Source organism: Acartia tonsa, chromosome 7 (genome assembly GCF_053477335.1).
Source record: "Acartia tonsa isolate MP-2025a chromosome 7, ASM5347733v1, whole genome shotgun sequence".
In the NCBI taxonomy this organism is placed as follows: Eukaryota; Metazoa; Arthropoda; class Copepoda; order Calanoida; family Acartiidae; genus Acartia; species Acartia tonsa.
The window spans coordinates 30321373-30343643 of NC_137266.1; the positions used below are offsets into that span (position 1 = coordinate 30321373).

Below are 22271 nucleotides of genomic sequence, written 5' to 3' on the forward strand. Positions count from 1 at the left end.
TTATTAATTCTAAGCTTTCCTTCTATACATTTTATCGTCCTTGTTTCGCTCCTTTTTTGGACATAAAACATAATTGCAATTACAATTTTGCAGGCAAAAACATTGGTGGGAAAGTAAGGTTGGGACAGTAGCTGCAAAATTTAGCTTTTTTTGGGGGGGGGGGAGTTGAGCAATATTCTGAAAAACAATTGTTAAGAACAATTGAGAGATGAGAAGAAGTGTAAAAGGAAACCCCTTAAAAAGGATGGATCTATTGACGTCACACGGCTCATTTTTTCAGCCTTTTTGTCGAGTCTTGTTTTCGCAAAATGGGACAAAATACTTGTCATCCTTGCGCAGGGGCCATGCTAATCTTCTCTGTATCGTTCCAATTTTAGTATATGTACTGCCGAAGCAAGTACCGGGACAAAATACTTATCACCTTATTTTTAACTTAATTATATCAAAAGTTGAGAGGAAAGAGGTTTTGTGCTCGACAACGGAATTTGAGTGAAAACGCCGAAAAAAAACCCAGACGAATTAGGTTAAATAAATTCTAAAATTATCACTTATCTAACTTTTCTACAGAATATATGTCCCTAACCTTGACAGAGAGTAGCTGTGCCACTTTTTTTAGGTGTCCCGTCGTGAAAATTTTACTCAAAAACATAGGCTTAGGGATAAATAATCATACATTGATTTCTGTAAAATATCAATTCACCTACATAACTAATAGAATGTTCATGTTAGGTTATGATTATTATGTATATAAAGATATTTGGGGGGGGGGGGGGGCGAGGGCTGACATTTTTCTACTTGCAATTTTTGGGATTTGCACACTTTTTTTATCTTTACATTTTTAAGAAAAAATATTTATCTGTGTTTGTGGTAAGATTAAGAAAATAATTTTAAAAAACTTTTTTTGGGTGGTATAAAATTGCAATCTTTGGTAGCGTAGCAACTTTTATTTAAGAATATATGTTTAACTTAACCCTTACAGATCGGAGGGGGGGGGGCAAAAGGTGCGGTCTGACCGATATGACTAGAAAAAGTAATTTTCTCTAAAAATGTAAATGAACCACCACAAAAATTTTTATGTCTCTAACTGTAACAGGAGCCGAGATAGAGAAGGGGGGGGGGCTAAATTAGTCCCCCCCACTCCCGATCTTTTTTGGTGGAAATTGGGGCCCGATCTGTAAGGGTTAAATGAAGAAACCAACATTATTTTGATTTATTTCTACTTTCTACTTTTTTTGCAGCGATAATTATTATTGCTCTGCTGGTTTAGATTTTGTCATCCTTTCTTTTGTTTATGAATTACAATTCATTACCTTTCATGGATGTTATAGCTTTATTTGGGTCTGAAACCCTCCAAAGTTTTTATATTGGTGTAAAACTGATCCAAATCTTGCGAATAAAGTACATGATTATGCGAACAAACGTACTACCGACAACTAATCCATTTTTAACGTCATTACTTAGGCCGTCATTCGAATTCATCTCCTACCCAACACCTGTTTGTCCTGTTTTGATATTTATTTCCGTGTCCCTGTACAAAGCTGTTATTTGACTATTTGATGGAAAGCCACAGGAGGCGAGTCAGAGCAAAGCAAATTCAAATTAAATAAAATAAAGCCAACAAATACACTCTAGTTGAAGAGTGGTTAGATAATTATGTACTAGTTAGCCTAAACAAATTTAAAGGTTGTATAATGTATCCCACTTGCCGAATCTTGGCGCAAACAATGCCTTAACTAAACTAAAGAAGTTGCTATGTCAGATGAGCACTAATTATGGTATTAATTGGGGAAAATGCCTTAGCCCCAAAAAGGCGTACCATGCACAATTGGGATTTCTAGTTCTTGCAATCAAATGGTTGGTTTTCTGCATTAATTGGGATTATAATTCCCTGATATCTACTTTCAGATATTTAGATTGTGTTGTTTCAAAATGATATATTTCAACTTTAGGAAAAGATATCATACATATTAAAATAAAAGTCATGAACATTCTACATATATAAAAAGTTACTGTGTAATCATAATTACTATTTTAATACAACACAAAATATTAAATAGCAAAATTGTTATAATAATGAGTTATTATACAGGTTAATAGTAAATGGCATACGTATGTCATTTAAACAAGGATATGACTACTACACAATTAATTTATCTCGTAGCTTGCTTTTAGTTTTAGAGAAATTATTTCAATGGGAATATTATTAAAGTTATGTTAGGTTGTATCAACGTAGTGATTAGAATCCTGCCTGGGTATAGCCTTCCACATGAGTAAAAGGTATGATTTGTGCATTTGATAATTTATATACGTTTAAGTTCTACTAGAAAAATATTTATAAAGAAAAATCGTTCATATGGTTGTTCTACATTTTAAAAATATCTTTAATATTCTACTTTTGTTGAATCTACTTTGGTATTGAAAACATATCAGTTGGTTTGGTTGACAAGTAGCTGATATTACAAAGCTGAACAGGGGGGCATTTATTCAGCAATTTTAATCAATTATATTTGTGTTATTTTCTCAGATTTATCCTTTCACCACTAGTGAAACTTTCCTTGATTTGCGAGATCAATTACAATTTCTTATTTGAACAAAATACGTCTTTTTTTAAAATTCATTATTAGAAAAGCGTTAAATGGAAGGTATAATTTAACTAGTAGGGTTTTTTAATTAAAGCCAAGGATCTCGAAATTGGCTGACTGATTAGTTATGCTTTTCATATAAGCCTCATGTATATATTTTTGTGGTTTTAGGCAGTTTTCTTTACATTGCATTGCATTGTAGAGCCCCTAGAGTGTAGGGTCAAAACCGCTAAATTATCCATATCTTTATCTATTTATATTAAAAATAATTAAAATTAACTTAATATAATTGCCATAAACATGTCCACATCCTTGTTATAAAGCATAACAGGTTAACATATTTCACATAGGGGTCAAAATAATAATATTTGGAGTAAAACAGGTGAACACTAAAGTAATAACATTCTAAATAACTTGACATATTTAAATGATTAAGTAACTACTGAAAGTTTAGTGTATATTTCATATCAGTAATTGCTAGAATGCGATTCCATAGATCTAGTTCTAATAAGATTTATTAATGGGCAACATCGTATATAAGTTTCCATGGCTTGCTAGCCAAGGAGTAAGGGTTTCCTTAGCCTTAAATAGTTTTAAAGGAATATGCAAGACGTAGCAAGTCCATTAAATAAAACATGACGATTTTTAACTTTTGTGACAACAATGTTTTTTTATTTTATATGATTATCCTATTCATTCTGCTTATTCAGTTCTGACACAAGTTTTAATGTTAGTTTTAAAGTTATGCTTTAATGGAAGTTGTCATCCTTGTTTTTGTTTCTGTTAGGTTCACAGAAAATTAACACAGCAAGCCACTTTTTCAACTGATTTTATCAAGACTAAATTTTGTCATTTGCCTACAGTTTTATTAACCAACAATTTACCAGAAAAAGAATATAATTAATGGTCAGGTCATTAACAAAATAGTAAGATTAGGGTTTAGTTTTGAAATGCCAGGATTTAAAAATTAGGATGACAACATCCGTAAAAGCAAAGCTCTGAAACGGTAGGACAAACTAACATTAACAATTGTAGAGTGTCAGAAATGAATTAGTAGAACATTAATTTCAAAGTTAAAAGTAAATTTGTTGCAAAACTGCTTAAATACAGGATACTGTAAAAGGACATACTTTCATTTTTACGATTTGATCATAGATATGACTCGCTTATAATATTGAACCTTGTTGTCCTTGGAATTATTGTTTCAAAAAGCAGATGTATAGGATAATTATATCAAACAATAAAATGTTGTCAAAAAGTTTTAAATGGACATACGGACTTTCTGGTAACATTTATAGAGTTGCTACGCTGCTAAATCATTCCTAACTGATATAGGAATCAAAATAAAAAGTTTAAAATCAATAAGACAATTCCGACATGTATAGATTGACGAAAAGGGCTAACCGTTATGACGGACGGACCAACCCTAATTTTAGAAAAGCTTCGCTTTGAAAAATATTTAAGATATCTGGACATACATTTTATGCTATATCTCTCTTATTTAATTGATAAAAAGCAGGGTTTTTTTACACCATTTGATAATCATACTAAATGCTACATCAAAGCTCCGACAGAAGATAGCGAATGTTTTAAATTTTTTTTTACAAAACTTTATTTTCTGTTCTTTTTTAAAAGCCTACTAATAGTAATAAAAGATGTTATTATAAATACAAAGATGGAAAAGTAGATAGTAACTGAAGCGACAAAGTAACTTCGTAATAATCCGTTAGTTCTCTTCTTATTCAAATCCTCTCTCTTTCTTTCTTTCTTTTCTTTATTCAAAGGTGGTCCTATTTTTCCATCTCTCTTTCTCACTTTGCCTTTTCCATCTTTCTATTATTTTCTTATTCTTTCTAAACTTCAAACAATACATAACAAAGTGTAAGAGAGTGTCACCCGCCCGCCCTAACCCACCCCAAAAAAGAATAATTCAAACGCGGGCCGCCTATTTTTGTTTTGTGTCCCTTTTTTGTCTATTTTTGGCTACAACTAGTTGACAATAGACTGACCACAATAGCCAACTAATAGACTGAGTACTTGTAGGGACAATAATAACATCGTGCTATAGCCCTTTTCTTTTGCGCCCTTTTTATTTAGACCCTTTGCCGGTGCAACCTCGGGCTGTAGAGAAATATAACAATAAGTTGAAATAAGTTAGGTGAGAAATAAAGGGGGGTGACTAATTTTTTACCTTATTGTGTTATAGGATAGTTCATTCTTTGACGACATAATGCTTTGCCTCATTTTTACCCTTTCCTCAATTTTTTGCTTTTGTCTCCCAGATTTTTTTTGGCACAGGTTTCAGTAATTAGTAAGGTTTCTGCTTTTTCTTATTTCTAAAATTTTGTAAAGATTTAAATTTATTCCCAAAAAATACTTTTTCTTATAATAAACACCAAAAATAATAAATTCTTTTTAACCTTTAATTAATATCTACACCATTAAGAATGATAAACTACAAATATAATTATGATTTAATTTTTATTAATAATTTGGCATATTTAAATATATATTTATATACTATATGTTATCACAGACATAGAGAGGAAAAAATAAGCTGAAATATGAATTACATTGACAAAATATCATCAATTCCAAATCTGGTGAATTTTTCAACTTTCAGGTTCAAAGGAATAATTTGTTCTTGTTGTGTGGCAGGTTCTGGAGACATGGAGGGCGCAGGACTGCAGGATTCTGATGATCTACAGATAGTTCCATGAATATTACCAAGCTTCTCTACAATAAATCCAAGTTCTTTGGGTTTAACATCCAGGTGAGCTGATTGGAGGTGGGATTTTAATTCAGATCTGTTGTGGAATGTTTGTGTTGCTGGACAGATAGGACAGGAAATATTATGGATATCAAGTTGAATAATATTGTGAATATATAAACTTCTGGCTTGAGAGAATCCTTTACCACAGTCTCCACAGTTATAAGGTCTCTCCTTGGTGTGAGTATATTTGTGATCACGCAGATGATCTTGTCTTCTGAAGGATTTGTTACAAATATCACATGGAAATGGTCTCTCATCAGTATGGGTTCTCTCATGAATTAACAAATTATAAGATTTACTAAATTCACGGTGACAAAACTTGCAGATAAATCTTTTCTTTGGCTTCTTCAAGCTTGCTCCTGTTGTGAGGGGAGGTGAACACGGAGGAGATACACATCCACCAGATAACAAGGACGAATATACCATGTAAGGATAACTCAAACCACTCAACATTGTTGTGGGAGAGTGGGGTGGTGACGGAGGTAATTGGTAGCAATTTCCAAGCATTGTGGCTGCTGTGTTTTTATTTGAGTTGAAGTAACTTATCGAAATGATGACCAAAGGTCTACTGATTCACTACCGGTGTTTCTTCTCTTTATATAACCTTTCCTACCAAAAATCCTCTTTCCCCATTCCCTATCTTACCACCCCTTTTTCTTAACAACCACGCTACTACTAAACCCCCTACCCTTTCTCCTTTTGTTATATGATTAAACACTGCAGCCACCCCCATCCCCTTTTTATTCACCCTTTTTGTTAATCAACTATTTAGTGTGAGCCAATGAGAAATATGTAAAACCTGAGCAAAAGCTAATGAAATATGTAATGAGATTTTTAATAGCAAAACTTTCCTTTATATCATTATATTTTAATTTTTACTTGGTAATTCCTAGGATTATTAGATACAATGTTACAAGAATAGTACGTCTGAGTGATTACTAAAATTAGTTAGGCAAATTCTGAATTGGAAGGAAATGTATAACATTGAAGTTTTGTTAAGACTTACTAACAATATTTTTTCTCTTAATATAAAGAATATCCCTCTATTTGTCGGTGTTATTGTTTTTTCTATGATTTTCTGATTAGTTGAGTTTCGCTTTCATGGATGTTGTCATCCTTGTTGGGTATTCCACATTCCTAGTAAACTTTAAATATTCAAACAAATGTATTAGACGAATATTTACATGATTAACTTGAAATTGAAATATATTTCTTAATGAAACAATTATTTTCAATGGGTTAGAACAATTTTTTTCTCAAAATTATGAAAAACACATATAATGATGGCTAAATGTAAAGTAATATGCTCACCCTTTCAAATAAAATTGCTTTATCAAATTAAATTTTGCTTTTTAGGAAAGCTTTCAGGAAAAAAAGTTTACTTATATCTCGAAATTGTATCAAATATAGGATTGATACAAATCTGCAAATCAAAACTAAAATTATTAATCAAATGAGATCAAAACCTTTAATCAAAAAGAAATATGAAAATTAGGAATAATATTATATTTATGCTATAATTATTAATTTTCATAAAGTGGAATATCTAATTTACTTATACAATAGTTACTCTTAGGCCTAATATTCAATTTTAATATATTTTTTTAACAATATAAAAAAAATACTGGTAAAATGTGCTTTTTTGTCCTTTTTTTCAGGGATCGGAAGCCTCACATAAGCCGCGCATAAGCCTCAGTTTTAAACCTGCTTGTGAGCAGAAAAAAATTTAAGAAAGAAGGATTGTCTGCTAAAGAGCCGTTTTATACATCCAGCTGAATTTTATAGTGATAAAATCACGATTTCACTGAGGCTTACACGCGGCTTACGTGAGGCTTCCGATCCCTGCTTTTTTGCCCTTTTTTTGCCCAAATAAATAAACAGGTGGAAAGAAAGGCTTGGCTCCTGTTATTTATTTCATGAGAAAATACTTAAGGTTTAAAAGCCTAGTGGCTAACCCAGCAGGAGTGGGTACGCAATTGTCAACCCGCAAGGGTATAGAAAGTTTAATGAACAAGGGGGGGGGGGGGAGGTAGGAAATAATTTCTGTAAAAAAAAATTTTACCAAGCAATTTTCATTTTACAATTTTTATATTTGACATACATTACACATCAAATATATGTAGCAAATCAATTTTTTATAGTTATGGGGGGGGGGGGCTAAGCCCTCCTTTAAAAGTAGTTTAGAATATTGTCTATATGTAAGCAATGCTCAATAGATTGACAGTAGGCCGCTGGGTTACTCAATTTTTTCTCTTTTCTAATTTAGTCACAGATTTAAACTTTTGCTCTTTAATTGTATATAAAAATTGTTCTATTTAATATGGAAATATTAAAAGCATCTACTCTTTATATTGAACATAATAATCAACCCTCCTTATAGAATGAAATATTTGATCGACATTGATATACCAAAGAAACATAGAGAATCAAAAGTTTAATTGTTTTATTTTTAAACTATCATGTTTGAATTGTATATTTGTTTTTATAAAAAAAAACTATAAATAACATTAAAAGTCAGCTTATTATATTGAAGAAAAAATATGTACAAAAATATTCGTGGTATATTGAGAGAACTAGAGTATTCTCTAATTCTCACATACATTAACTTTTCTTCAAGGATAGAGTTAGCTTTTATTAAAAATAAATTGTAGAACAGACAAACAAAGATTAGAGCACAATCTCTACTCAAAAGTGATATGATGATTGTCTGTGTGGTTGTACCGAAGGACCTTGCTAACCTCTAACTAGACTGGTTTATCTTTATAGATCCAGGGAAGGTTTATAACTCTTTTGGGAGAGAGTACATCAACTCTCCCATGAGAAAACAACCCAGGAAAAATACCTTGACCCCAAAATTATTTTTCAAATAAAAAATACAAAGCGGAGGGTCGACCTTCCTTTCCTTAAGTACCCCAAGCGGTCTCTGTCGGCGCAGCCGCTAATAGTAGTAAATAAACAGCTAGTAAATAAAAATAAATGCAATATTTAAGTCCATTTTTTCTCTTACACAGAGTTTTAAAACACACAACTACATACATAATTAATGTGATTTTCAATTTCTCCCATGATATCAAACATATTTATCTATTTATTGATGAGAAGACTAGTCCCAAATCTCGCTTGCTTCAGCCCCGAAGAGAAATACTTTCATTCCGTAATGCTAATTTGACCAGCGTACAAGAAATTTTTATAGACCATCTAGGATTTTTTTCGATAAAAAGAATAACCTATTATGCTTTAATTGTTGTAGTCCAAATATTTTGTTTACATTTTAATTCATACTTCTATTTGAATTTAAAAACTTAATTAAAAACAAACTAAACTAAGTAAAACTAATTAAAATTTTTAATTTCTGATTTTTTAATAAGCTAGCATAAAGTATTGTTTTAAACTAATTATTTAATTTGAAATAATAAGAAGTGAAATATTATGTAAAAAGAGTGTTTAATCCTCAAAAGGTTACTGAGTTTTAACTTTGAAATACAATTATTATTTCATTACTTAGGCCCATAATAGAATCTATATTTTTATAAGGTTTCGTGACTTTTTTACAAGTTCATGTAACATGCTTTATACCTTCGAATAAAATTGTGTTATTGTTATATTTCTATTCTGTAATTTTTTTTGTTAAGATTTAAAGCTTAATTCTGTATGCACAAAAATCCAAGATAGTAAAGATCTTAAAGTTTTCGTCTTGATGTAAGGGGCAAAAAAGAGGTTGTAATGTATATTGTACTTACTCCTAACAAATAAATATCTTTCAACACATTTTTCTTCATACAGTTAGTTGACTAAATTAATGAAAAACATTAGAAGATCTTACAAATACCTTTAAATTATAATACATCCTTATTAACTGTAGCTATCTGTCTATTGTGATACTTAAAAATATCTAAGAGACGGATATACAGACAGACTAACGTACTCACAAACTAAAGATATTGAAAAGCTGCACTTCTAATCAATATAAATTCTACTTTGAATGCTGAGTTTTTATTAATTCATTACAGTTAGTAAAATTACTTAAAATCTAGAGAGCTCTATCTATTGTAAGATTCTAAAAATCAGCCAAAATTGGTCTTGAAAATTTCATATTTTTATATGAATTTGTTTTAAAATTGTCTGTACTTTATTTTACTATCTTTTCTTGGAAAAATGCCCTAGTTCTTATTGTTTATCAATGGATATTTAAAATGCAAAATGCATGAACACACTTTATGAATAAAAGCAAAGAATCTTTTGTTTGTCGCTATCGACTCAATAACAACTTAGAGATAAAGATATTTAATGAATTTTAATTAAATGCCAGATTTAAAAAGTCAACAAATAATCTTTACTAAAAAAATAATAGTAAGTGGAAATTGACTTTAATTAATCCTACTGTTTAATTCAGAAGTGAAAAAATATTTGACTTTTGTCGGTATCAGTAATAAGCATAAGCCAAAAATTTCATAGATTTTAAAACTATGCTAAATCCTTCCCCTATCCACCCAGGATCTTAATCCCTCATAATCCTGATTATTTATTGCAAAGTTTTCTATGAAATATTTTCGCGGATTAACTTTGGGATTAATCTAGTGGTTAATAATGGGAACAGGTTAGAAAGTGCGACACAAATAATGAAAATACAAGTAGATTAAAACAGTTTTAATCTGGAAAGATTAAAATTTTAGAATTTAGTGTTATTTACAAGTTTGTACACCAAACAGAAATAAAGGGATTTTTAAGGTAAGTTTCAAGCTTTATGGTGGTTTAACGCTATTTTCTGAATCTTCCCCACCCTCCTTTAAGGGCGAAGAAAATAGTAGAATAGTAGATTTATTAAACAGATTTTTGAAGTGTTAATATTTATTATTTTTAAATGGAAATAATCAAATTCAATTATAAAATAAGTTGGATTTTAGTAATCAGCTAAGCAACATACTGGTCACATATTGGTTTTAAGCTGTTTTTTGAGGTAACTAGCAAAAATCAAAGATCGTTGTAAAACACCCTCTATAACAAATGAAAAAATCTCATTATTTTTTATTCTCTACACATACCTGACACATACTTACCTATGCAATCCCTGATGAATTGAGAGCCTCTTCTGTCAATCAGATTTCTTACTGGGATCAATTAATGGACAATAATTGGGAAACAACTGAAACAAACCCGCGCAGGTTGATAGATAGCTAGTTAGATAGTTGGAAATACAGATAGATAGCAAATAATATGCAGAAATGAGAAAGGATAATAGGTAGACTGCTACATTAGATAGTTACATATGTGGATATTCATAATCTATAAACTTAGATATTACGGATTGCAACTTAAAAATTTCTTCTTACAAAAACATAATTCGAAAAAGTGTTAAGATAATCAAATCATAAAAGAAAAGCTGAAAAATCAGAGAAATTAACATTAAAAATATTACAGTTAAGAAATGGAATATCATTTAGAAATATAATATAAGAAAGAAGAATAATGCAAAACTAATTAAATACAGGATGCATATTTTGCTTAAAAGTCCTAAGAATCACCATTAAAAAAACTGGTTGTGAAAAGTATTGTCAAAGCAGCTGAAAAATAATTTGTATGAGATTGACGCAAATATGGTAATAATTATAGAAATTCTTTGCTTTCTAAATCGTACCTGATCGTAACATTGATTTAATTTAAAATATATGACTATTCTTACATGACTAATCTAACCAAATGAGTTATTGTAGCCGAAGAAATATTGCAAACACTAATTCGTTTGAAATAGATAATGTTTATAAATAGATTTTATTATGAACCAAGTTTAACTGCGTAATGAACCAAAATAAATATAAATAAAACTTCCAAATATTTGGAAAATTTCAAGTTATCTAACCCCGCGGGGTTCCTGCTGAGCTAGGCAGAGTCAACAAGAATTTCTTTTGTTCATCCCAAATTAAATTTACTATGATTATCAGAATCTTTAGATTCTAGTGCATTGTATTTAGCGCGGCTCCGACTGAGCGCGCTCTTGGGCGCATTTACTGTAGGCGCTTACTGGTTGTGGTGTGCGCCCACGCAGGGTATGCACCCCGCTAGGTAAACAGATAAATAAAGCACAAATTTTTGGGTGCTTTAATATTTGATATCAAGAATTTAAGGTACTGAGAATTTCATATAAAAGTATTTTTATCCTACTTATTTCCTTTGTAAAACCTTCCCAGGACAAATATAAAGTTGACGTTGTCCTATAAAAGAGCTCTATTAGTTCAGTAGTTTTAAAAAAATCAAGGAACACAAAGACAGACAGAAAGCTTGCCTGTATTTTTTTGACATATTGATAAGAAGATGGGGGAGAAAACTGGTTTAGTTGACTTCTTTTGCCACTATAATTTAGCATCTACCAGAGCAGAATTTCTCGAATTATAATATAGAACATATTATAATATGGTTTTCTTGTTTTTATGATTGATCATTTTTAACAATACCTTGTATTTCTGGGTATATTTAAAACCATTATGACCAGATTTGAAAAATGTAAGATTATCAAAGTATAACAATCTATAACCTTTGAAATTCTACAAATTTTTGCCATTACAATGGGACAGATGTTATAGTTTTTTTAACTGATTTTATATTATAGAAAAAATAGATAGAAATGTTATTATAATTAAAAGCGTTCTTAAAATCCTTAAGCTTCTACCGTCGAGCCATGAGTTAAGTCCTTAAAAATGTAAATTCGGTTAATCTGCTATAAATCATTTGTGTAAAAATCTCTTAAAATTGGATAATATATATTGTTATCAAACCTTTATATGATTTTATAGATTGATTTGTACAAACCAAATTTAGTGGTGAGGCTATATTATACCCATTAAGTTTTTAAGCACCTACTTCTGTTAAAAAAGCAAATTAATTTAAAATAAACATAATTTCTAAAGCACATTACCAAATTGTTTTATCTCTAAAACCCAGAATCATTATGTCTACCATTAAAATTTATCAAAACATTGCACAAATTACGACATAATGTGTGTGTGTTTTTTTCTGTGTGTGTGTGTGTATGACAAAACAGAAGCATGATAGGTGTCTGCCTATCCCCTCCGGTCCAGTGTGGAAGAAAAACATCCTGAATAATGAGTAATCTGAGCATAATCTTTGCCACCTTTGGGCTGTAATTATAACATTACCGCTACCGTGCCTAACTTGTAATTAGCCACCAGTAAACAATAACATCGCACACAACTTTTAGCAGGTTTTAGAGATCTTTTAAACACAGAGTCACACTAAAACAACACCTCAATTAGCACATTATCGCGTTGTTATTTCAATAAAGTATAAATTACCTTTTAAATTATGCCGCAAAACCCTTGAAGGTATTATGACTAAAGGGGACAGATTGAATTAAACTGTAAAGAAAAGTGTTAGATTTTCATAAGAAGATAAGTTGTCATATAATTTAAGTATAAAATGAAAATAATGTAATATACAGAATTGTTATAGGTTGGTAGATTATTTTTCTAATGATATATTTTCAGAAGAGAGAATGATATTATATGAAAAAGGAAAAACAAGAAAGAAACATTAAAAAAAAACAGAATAGAAAATAATAAAGAAAAGTTAAAAAGATAAAAGGACAGATTATGAATTAAATCTACTCGATAGGACAATAAAGACCTTAAAGTAACACAGAGGCGTAGTTACTAAAAGACAGACCCCGGTTGCACAATTTCTTTCCAACTAAAAAAATATTCATATCTTAAACTAACCCATTTTAATAAAAGACTAAAGTGGTCATTTAAACCCCTCCATCAAAGAAAATTTGTTTGCGCTAAGGCCTGTTATTAAGTGCTTAATTTCTGTCTAAGAATCCTGATTTTTAAGCAAGATAACTTCTGTAGGTTTAGATCAAACAAATTTGAAGAATTTTTATTAAGAATAATTATAAATTAAACACACACTGATAAATTTTTGTGTAAACTAGAATGATAACATCCATAAGATACAAAGCACGTAAATATGAAAGATACAAAAAAGGACAGAGAATGAAAATCAAAGAGTTTATTTCATTAATCAGGAGAATCTTCTCAGGGCCTTTCAGATGCCTATTTTAACTATTCTCACGCAAAAGTTAATTTTTTATTATTAATATATTTGTTAGTAATATAATAGATGCTCATTTGTTATAGGAATTTTTATAAAAAAAAGATGCAATCGTAATCATCTTAAATAGCAACTGAAAAAATCTATATTCCTAAAAAAAATCAATGTTCTCATAGAATTACTGACGGGGATATAGACTAGTAAAAATTAAGCTGTTTTCATATACTTTAATAGAAGCCAAGAAAATAAAGTAAAGGCTAGCTGACGTACGTTGTGTTAAAGATAATAAGATTGGCTTCACAACTAATAACATTTATATTTTGATAGACAACTAACAAATTGTCTAACTCTAATGCATTGATGAACTTTTTTTTAGTAAATCTTTAATTTTAATTGTTTTTTAGGGTCAATGATAACAATTTTTTCACACAAACTTCCATAGACATAAGAACTCTTTTTCACCCCAATATTCTAATCCTAAACTTACAGAATTACCCAAACAAATGATAACAAGGAGCAAAATATCCGAAAAGTATATATATAATAATATGACTTCTATTTATGGTCAAAGAAGGCAAACAAAGTTTTTTTTCTTTTAAAATTTAAACTACTAGGGACTGCGCTCCTAGCATCTAGGAGTCCTGTATTCGAAAGAGTAAGGACAGTAGGAAATTAGCCTAAAACCAAACTTAGTTATTACAACTAAATTGCCTAAAACCAACCATGAGCCTATATGAAGCTTCCATAAAATGTGGAGAAATCAATCTGTTTAGTAGTGAAACCTTCCTACTTTATTTCCTACTGTAAAGGAGAACCCGATCGGTTCAGCGGTTAGCGAGATCCTTCGTTACAAACAAACACACAAACAAACAGACAGACATCGTTCTACTTTGTATAATAGATTTAATAAGATTCTAAATCGATAAGACAATACCAATAATTTGTTATTGAAGAAAAGTAAGTTTTAGAGTAACTACACTACTAATGAACATTTTTTGTAAAAGTTGAAAAGATTTCAGACATTTAACTCTGGAAGAGCTAGGCTCCATATGAGGGATCATGTAAGCTAAGGAAATGTTAATTGAAAGCGACATTTATGCTTGGAAACCCATTACACAAAATATGTAAATATGCCATTTTTTACTAAAGCATTTTGACCCCTTTTCATTCTCCCCCTCCCCACTCCCTCAGGACTTTGGGGGGTTTCATCTTTTTATTACTATTTCCTTTTCACTGTAATATATATTTTAGGAGCGAAACTTCTCTAATAGTTACATACACTGTTTTTCCTTCAATAAAAAAGCATTATATGTTGATACATGTCCCAAGAAAAATGCTCTTTAAATCAAAAAATCAACCTATCCCTTATTTTTTTTTCATCTTTTCAAACTTTTATGTTGTTAAATCGACCTTCACTAAAAGTTGCTTCTTATGGATATAATAATCCTTGTTATTAAGTTCATTTGTGGGGTTAATATAGAAAACTTTCTCATGGACTAAAATTAAGCAATTATAAATTAAAATTTTAGAAATAGTTATCTAAAAATAGAATCAGAAATTATAGTAATTTATCTTAGTTTGGTGTCATCAAAGCAATTTGCTAATTTGTATTTCTTTTAAGATTTAAAAATAAAACATAATCTCAAATCTTAGAGAAAATAAGGATATAAAAATAGCAGCCGCAACAAGTTCAGCTGCCAGAAGTAATAGCAGGTCGCTGCTTACATTCAAAAACTCATTTTTTAAAATTTAACAACTGCGAAGATATGTTTAAAACTTTTCTAATAAATTTTAAGAGGTTTTGCGAAAAATGAAAATAATAAAACATGGATGACAACATACATTAACCCGTAGACAAATCTGACAGACAAACACATTAAATATTTAAAATAATCCGAAATAAATTAAAAATTACTGTTTGCTTTTGAAACTTGATTACACAGATGCTTCGCCTTTAACATAGTGCTTAATCGTCAGAAAAAAATATGTTAAATTTAGATGAATATGATAATTATGTCATATAAATTTTTTGTCAAAAAAGTTGAAAACGCGGACCTACAGATTTTGGTTATGGTATAGGTTTGTATTTCTTTTTTAATTGTTACAGGAACCATCAATGATCAAAGTTTGAAATTAAAACAAATCTGTTACAGACGGACAGGCCCTAAGTTTAGGAAAGCTTTGCTTTAGTAAAATATATTGACAAATAATCACAAATAGGATTTTAATTAAACACAAAAAAATGAACCAAACAAACAAATCAAGGACAATGCATATACAAAACAACATAAAAGGGTTAACAAGGGCTTGTCATGTGTGGGATTTCAAAGCTAGGGGGTTAGCATCCCCCCCCCCTGCTGTTTGTCTTTGTGCAATTATCTAAAGCGAAGCTTTTCTACATTTAGGTTTGATATCAATGAAAACCATTCTAATTCGGAACGGATATTGAACTTAAAGAAAACCTTTGTAATAAAAGATGAAATTTCTCTAACGTTTAAAAATGAAAATCGTAGCAGCTCTATAGTCTATTAAATGTATGCACGTCCAATTTTGATATTTCATTTTAGGCTAGCATCTCTATGAATATAACAGAGAGTTTTTATTATTGAGTTTCTTCGAATATTTTGCTATTTGTTTAAAATTACTACTCTAAATTTTGTAATTTATTTGTATAAATTGGTAAGCTTTGCTCTTATGGTTGTTATTATTCTTGTTTTAGATCAACTAGTTGATACATAATCAAATAAAAAAGGGCCCATTGTGTATACTTAACCCTAACATCAATAAAATCATAGAAAAACAAATTTGATTTTTCCCACAAAAATGTTTTTTTTTGTTAATTGTATTTAATATACAAATGTCCTTACTAGGTAGATTAGTGTTTTTAGTAGTAATTTTATGCTTAACAGGGAAGCTACAATTAAAAAGATTTAAAGCGGCTTTGGAAATTAAAGAAAAAATATTTGTTTCTCACATTAAAACAATTTCCTATGCCTAAGTCCTAGGAGACGCTAATATATTGCTTTTATTTATAACATATCGTAATATTATTTGTTTTATAGAATTCAGACAAATTATTAAATAATAAATCAATAAAATGATAAAAAAGGAGGAGTTTTTAACGAATTATTTTATTTCTTATTATATGTAAATATTTTTGGATCTCCGCCCATTTATTGTTTAATGAAATCTCCGCCTATTTTTAGAGCCTTGTTGGTTTTTTCTCCGCCTATGAGATTATAAAATAACTGACCTTAGAATAATAAAATTTGACTCATTCACATAAACTAATATGTATTTTAAGGATTAATCTAAATGAGTAAATAAATAGATACTTTGAACAATCCCGCCCATTTTTATACTTTTTATAATTTGTATTTTTTTCATAAAAAGTAAAAAACTTTTGTGTTTTTTATTAACAAACAAAATTCAAAGACTAAGTCAAATTCTTTGAATAAAAAGATCAATTTCTTTAAATAATAACCAATATTTTGTTTATTATTCTTGAAAAGCCGGGCCGCTATTGAGTTTTACATTTCTTTTTCTAATTGTGTCGGTTTAAACTCAGTTTTTGTGTGTTTTTGTTGGCGGTCAAACTGAATACCTTTGCCGATAAGAATCTACGAGAGTTAATAACTTTGGATTGTCTCGAAGAATAAAGATTATTGTAGTTTCAACTTCTTTTGTTTGTCCAAAGGTTTTATCATTTTATTGTTTAAAATCTTCCCTCCCATTTTTATTTAAACCACACCCCCTGATCAATTTACCCCCACCCTCAAACCCCCCGAAAATATTGGTCTCAAAGATACTTTATCTACTTTGTTGCTATTGACCGGAATTGTATAATCTATACAATGACAAAAAGAACTGAGCAATTGGGCATGGCTCAATATTTAACCGATTACGAGAAATTGGGGAAAGGGGGGGGGGGGGGCGGATAGAGTCCAATTGAAGTCAAAGGGGGTCACCTTTTCAGGATAAATTAGGGGGAGGGAACTTGTGTCCTTTTGCTTTGGTTATGGTCTAAACATTCAAATGTAACCGAAATTCAATTCTTTTGACTTTTCTTTCTCACACAAAACCCAGCATAATCACCCCTCTCTCCTTCCTCTCGTTCTCTCCCTTTTTTCTACTTCTTTTTTATTTATCAGGAGACAAAAAGGTGGCAGACGCCATGCTGATAAAGAATGTCCCCCTGAACATGCCTTGCAGCGGGGGGAGGTCTTAAAGTTAACCCCCCACCCCTGCCCTTCCTCGCCTACCAACCCTGAATAATTTTCTATTTTGTTCGAAGGAAATGAGGTTTTTTTTTAAAATTTGCATATCACAAAAAGACAAAAAACTAAGACTGGCCCAAAAAGAATTAAAATAAAGGTATATCTGTTACTATCTATAAGATTTTCTCCAATATTTTTGAAGGTTTAATTGTTATTTAAATTTGTAACAAGCTATTAACATTAGTTTAAATGCCAGACTATAGATTTATACCGCAATATCAATTAAGCTAATTGTTTCTTATAAAAATCATGTTTTTTTAATTTTAAGATCTGTCAATAAAAAAAGACGGACATATCTAAGTTATAGAGTAGATGCGCAACTTAAAAATTAAGAGAGGTCAAATCAAATTAAAATGATCCATCATAAGAAAAAACATTTCTCACATTTCCTCTGTGGATGTAAGTGTCATTGTCTGACCAATTTGTAGATAATATCTAACAATACATGTTTATTACCATATTATTATTATTTAGTTAGGTACATATATAGATTATTCTGTATTGGGTAGGAAATATTACTGTAATGTAATGCAGTGACTTGCAAATTGGGTGTGTCGACATCCACCAAAAATATTAAATTTGGAGATCTGCTTTTCCCTTTTTCCACCCCTCATACCCCTCTGGTGAAGCGCTGTGTACGCCACTGCTGTAATCTATCTCTTTAATAGCAAGTGGGTTGATTAGAACATAGAGACCAACTTTTGTAGTAAGTCCTAAGAAACTAACATCCCGATTATTGCAGACAACCAACCCTGTAATTAAGTCCATTTTTTTACATTCATTAAAAAAGATTCTTTTTTCAAAAGCTAACTCGAAAAAGTACTTTTTCTCTCTGAACCTTTCAAAATTTGTATGAAAATCAAATGTAGTCATAATGTCTTTAGAATATTGTTATGCACACAATATGTCAGTAACGATCCCTTTTTTTAATTCCATATTGTCGACAAAAAAGGATAAGTCATTTATAAATGACATTTCGATAATATATCAGCTATGACCACTTTTATTTCATGTCATATAGTCAACATAATTTCTTTTAATAATTGGAATTTATAGAGGGTCATTAAATATCATTTAGCCGTTGATATATTACCCATCTCCACTTTAACAAATGTCATAAGCATAACAAAGCATAACAAACCATTTGTGTATAAAACTGTAATAATTGAGTGGTTCTTCCTGTTGTACGAAACTAGCTGTGTCGGTCACTCATGACGGCCAATCAATCAGATTTACATGAGAAAATAACCAAATAATTATGTAGTAAAAATAACACCACGTGAAATATAATTTTAACCCTAAAGGATTTATACTAAACAAAATTGTTTGATATTAAAAAACCAGGGATGACAACGTTCATGAAAGGAAGCTCAACAATTAAGACGAACTTACTGATATTTTATATTAAAATACTAACGTTTTAAAACTTTACTACTTGGTGTCCAATAGTCATAAGAATCGACATTTCAAAAATCATGGCTATAGAACAACTTTAAAGGTGATAAATTATTATAGTTGTGTGGTTGATAATATTTTCCTCTCTTTTAAGAAAATCTTATATAATAATAATATTTCAACAACAATTTTTATATTAGTTTTTATTTTAAAATATTCTATTGTCATCCTTGTACAAATGGATAAAGTAAATAAGTAATAGATATATTGACAGGGGGGTATTACAAATGTGGACCTAATTTGTCGGTCAGTTCGTTCATTAAGTAAACACTCCTGATGTGAGGGACAAAATATCCCACCTCCCAACCGTGAAAAATAGAAAGATAGCGCAAGTGATAGATAGATAGACAGATAGATATATAGAGAAGGTGGTTTTATGAGTAATTACCGAGTATTTTGTTTGATAAATATGTAATTAGACATTACAGGCTTCCTAATTTCACACCAGTGTGCTTTAGGTTTTTAAGCTTTGGCGGAATAATTTTGGCAAAATTATTTTTCGGGGATTTTGTGTTTTAGAAAATTTTCCTACCTCATAGTTATTTAATCCTTAATTTTATAAAGTTAGTAATCTATTTTGTCAATTTGAATAGAAAAAAAGCAACATGAGCAGAAATCAGAGCTAGGAAGTCGTGCCTTCATGCGCGCAACTGCAACTTCATTCTAATTTGTGGCTACGGTGGCTGAAGGTTGCTGAGACTGAATAAGACTGCGGCTTAGAACAGATAAATCAAAATTTGATAGTGGAGGGTGGCTGAGGCTTTATGGGTGGGTTAGAAATCCGGCAGATGATGGTGGCTGCGGCTGCCGAGCCTTGGCATAAATTAAACAAAGATGGCAAAATGCCTCATTAATAAAGATAACAAGCATTATTTTAATTCTTAAACAAATGAACAGTCAAATATAAAAAGTGAATCTTTATAAAAAAAAACAGCTTTCTATATCTTACATCTGAATATTATCACAATTTTCCCAAAGAGCTGAGGACTGAATATTATGGGGATGGACAGACAAAACTAAGCATCATAATTTTCTTAAAATTTCATCTGGGAAATTTCAAATTGGTTTCTGTTACCAATTAAGCATATATGATTTTACCCAGAGTAAAAATAAGCAAGGGTGGGAAAGTTGTTAATCATCATTAACTTAAAAATACTGGCCATTGGGACCTGCAGATAAAGTTATAGGTAAATGTACAGTTTGATTTATTTCTAATGTTTTAAATGCAATTCTACTCTGTAATTTACTTTGTCTGCCAGGCTTTAATGATAAAGGAAGATTAAGATTTAATTTTTGATAAGTATTATCAATGAGCTTTTTTGATTTTAACTTAATTTGTCCAAAGAACAGTTTATTGGTGGATTTTAGATATCCACGTATAATAATTACTTTATAGTATACTTTAGAAAAATCTGAAATTACTAAAATTTTTCCGTCCCTCCTTGAATAATGGTATTTTCTTTTTTCACTCGACAAGTAAAGGCCGTTTGAAATACCTTAAAGATCATACAAAACGCTGAATTACAAAAATAAAATTTAGCTTATTTATATATCCTCCAAACTTTTTAAAAGACCTATAGTTCTCGCCCCTTAGTTAATGGGTGGGGTGGGGGCGTGGTTGGATGCAAATTGACAGTGACATGTACAAAATCTGGACTTTATCCAGGGCAGACAGGGAAGGGACATTGGGCTGTAAATTACTTTGGTACCCAAAGTTTTATTAGTCTGCTCAAGATCTTTGGGTACTTTTATAAGACTTTGTTTGGCAGGTTCCAAACTAGTAGTGTTTAAGATTTTCAACTAATATTTTTTATTTACAATTTTGTTGATTTTGTTATCATAATTGGGGATATGAAGGCGTTGTCCATTGCCTTACCCCTGTAGGTCCAAGGGACGTTACCCAGGGTCACCTCAAATAATGTGAATTTTGAATAGGGTTGTAACAAAACTAAAATCATTATTCCTAATCATAGTAATTTTTTTAATTCTAAAGAATAAATGTTAAGCATAAGTTCGTTAATTTTTTTCAAAATTTAAAAAGTTATATTATAGTAAATCAAATATGTAATAAAAAAGGATGAAAATAGCTTAATTTTTCTTGAATTTATAAAAAGAACCCCGATTGATATAATGATGGATATTTCTGTAAATTAGGAAAACTGTTACAATATTGTGACAACCCTATTTTCCAAGATTGATGGTTGATGCCATTCTTGGGTGTGAAAATGAGTCATTAGCAACTCTTCTTTAAAAACTCCCACCACCATTGGCCAAATTTCTGCTCCTCCCATACCTTAAAAGGAAATTCTTAGATTTTGTTTTTGATTTATTAAAAAAGAATAAAGTTGTAATTAATAAATGATTCTAAAAGTTACTTCATATTTTTAATTTTCATTCACCATTAGTTCTATTTTATTAAAAAGTAAACTTAGAGACAAAACTTCATAGTGGAACCAATTAAAAAAAGATATGAGTGTCCCTTGAACGACCACTTCCCTTGTATCTAACCCTTAATTTTCTTTTTTACCATCTCCCACTTCTTCTTCTGTGGTTATAGGTTTGAATCTGTGCAGTATTGATGTGGTGTAAATAAGGGTTATCACCGGGGATAAAGGATAGGGAAAAAACCCTAAAAACTTTATGTACTAAAGATATATATGGTTTTGTTTTACATGGAAGATTGAAACATGTATAGATCATGTTTTTATTTTATTTTATTAGTGTGTTGGAAGGGTTTATGACACTCTCCCCCCCCCCTTCCTTACAAGAGAAATAAATATTTGGGAAAAACAAAACTTTTAAAACTTTTAAAATGATCATTTAGTAAGGGGGAAAGCGACCAACTACTAAATTTTAGCTTTCGTTTACGAGTCAAAAATTACTTATTTATCTATTCCTTTAATTCCTGGGAAGTAAAAAGCTTAAAGGATGTCCCGCTCTATAATTACTTATTGTTTATACGGCTCCTACTCCGACACACCTTATACCATCCAGCAACTGATTAACCAGCCATTAATCTACCTATACGACCAGAAAGAAATTAATCTATTTTCAAAATAGAGGCAGCAACCTAGCATCCAGGGGTTATGTATGTAAAGAGGGAGGGAAAGGGCTGAAATA

At 30.4% G+C, this 22271-nt stretch overlaps 1 protein-coding gene and 1 pseudogene across 1 annotated transcript; both read right to left on the reverse strand.

Moving 5' to 3' along the window:
- Window positions 1–304: 304 nt before the first annotated feature.
- Window positions 305–401, reverse strand: LOC145325288 (U6 spliceosomal RNA; annotated as a pseudogene).
- A 4648-nt stretch (window positions 402–5049) lies between these two features.
- LOC145325255 (uncharacterized) lies at window positions 5050–5919 on the reverse strand. The gene has a single exon (XM_080168187.1). The coding sequence runs from the start codon at window positions 5860–5862 to the stop codon at window positions 5152–5154; it is 711 nt and encodes a 236-aa protein (XP_080024313.1). The 5' UTR covers window positions 5863–5919; the 3' UTR covers window positions 5050–5151.
- Window positions 5920–22271: the final 16352 nt, after the last annotated feature.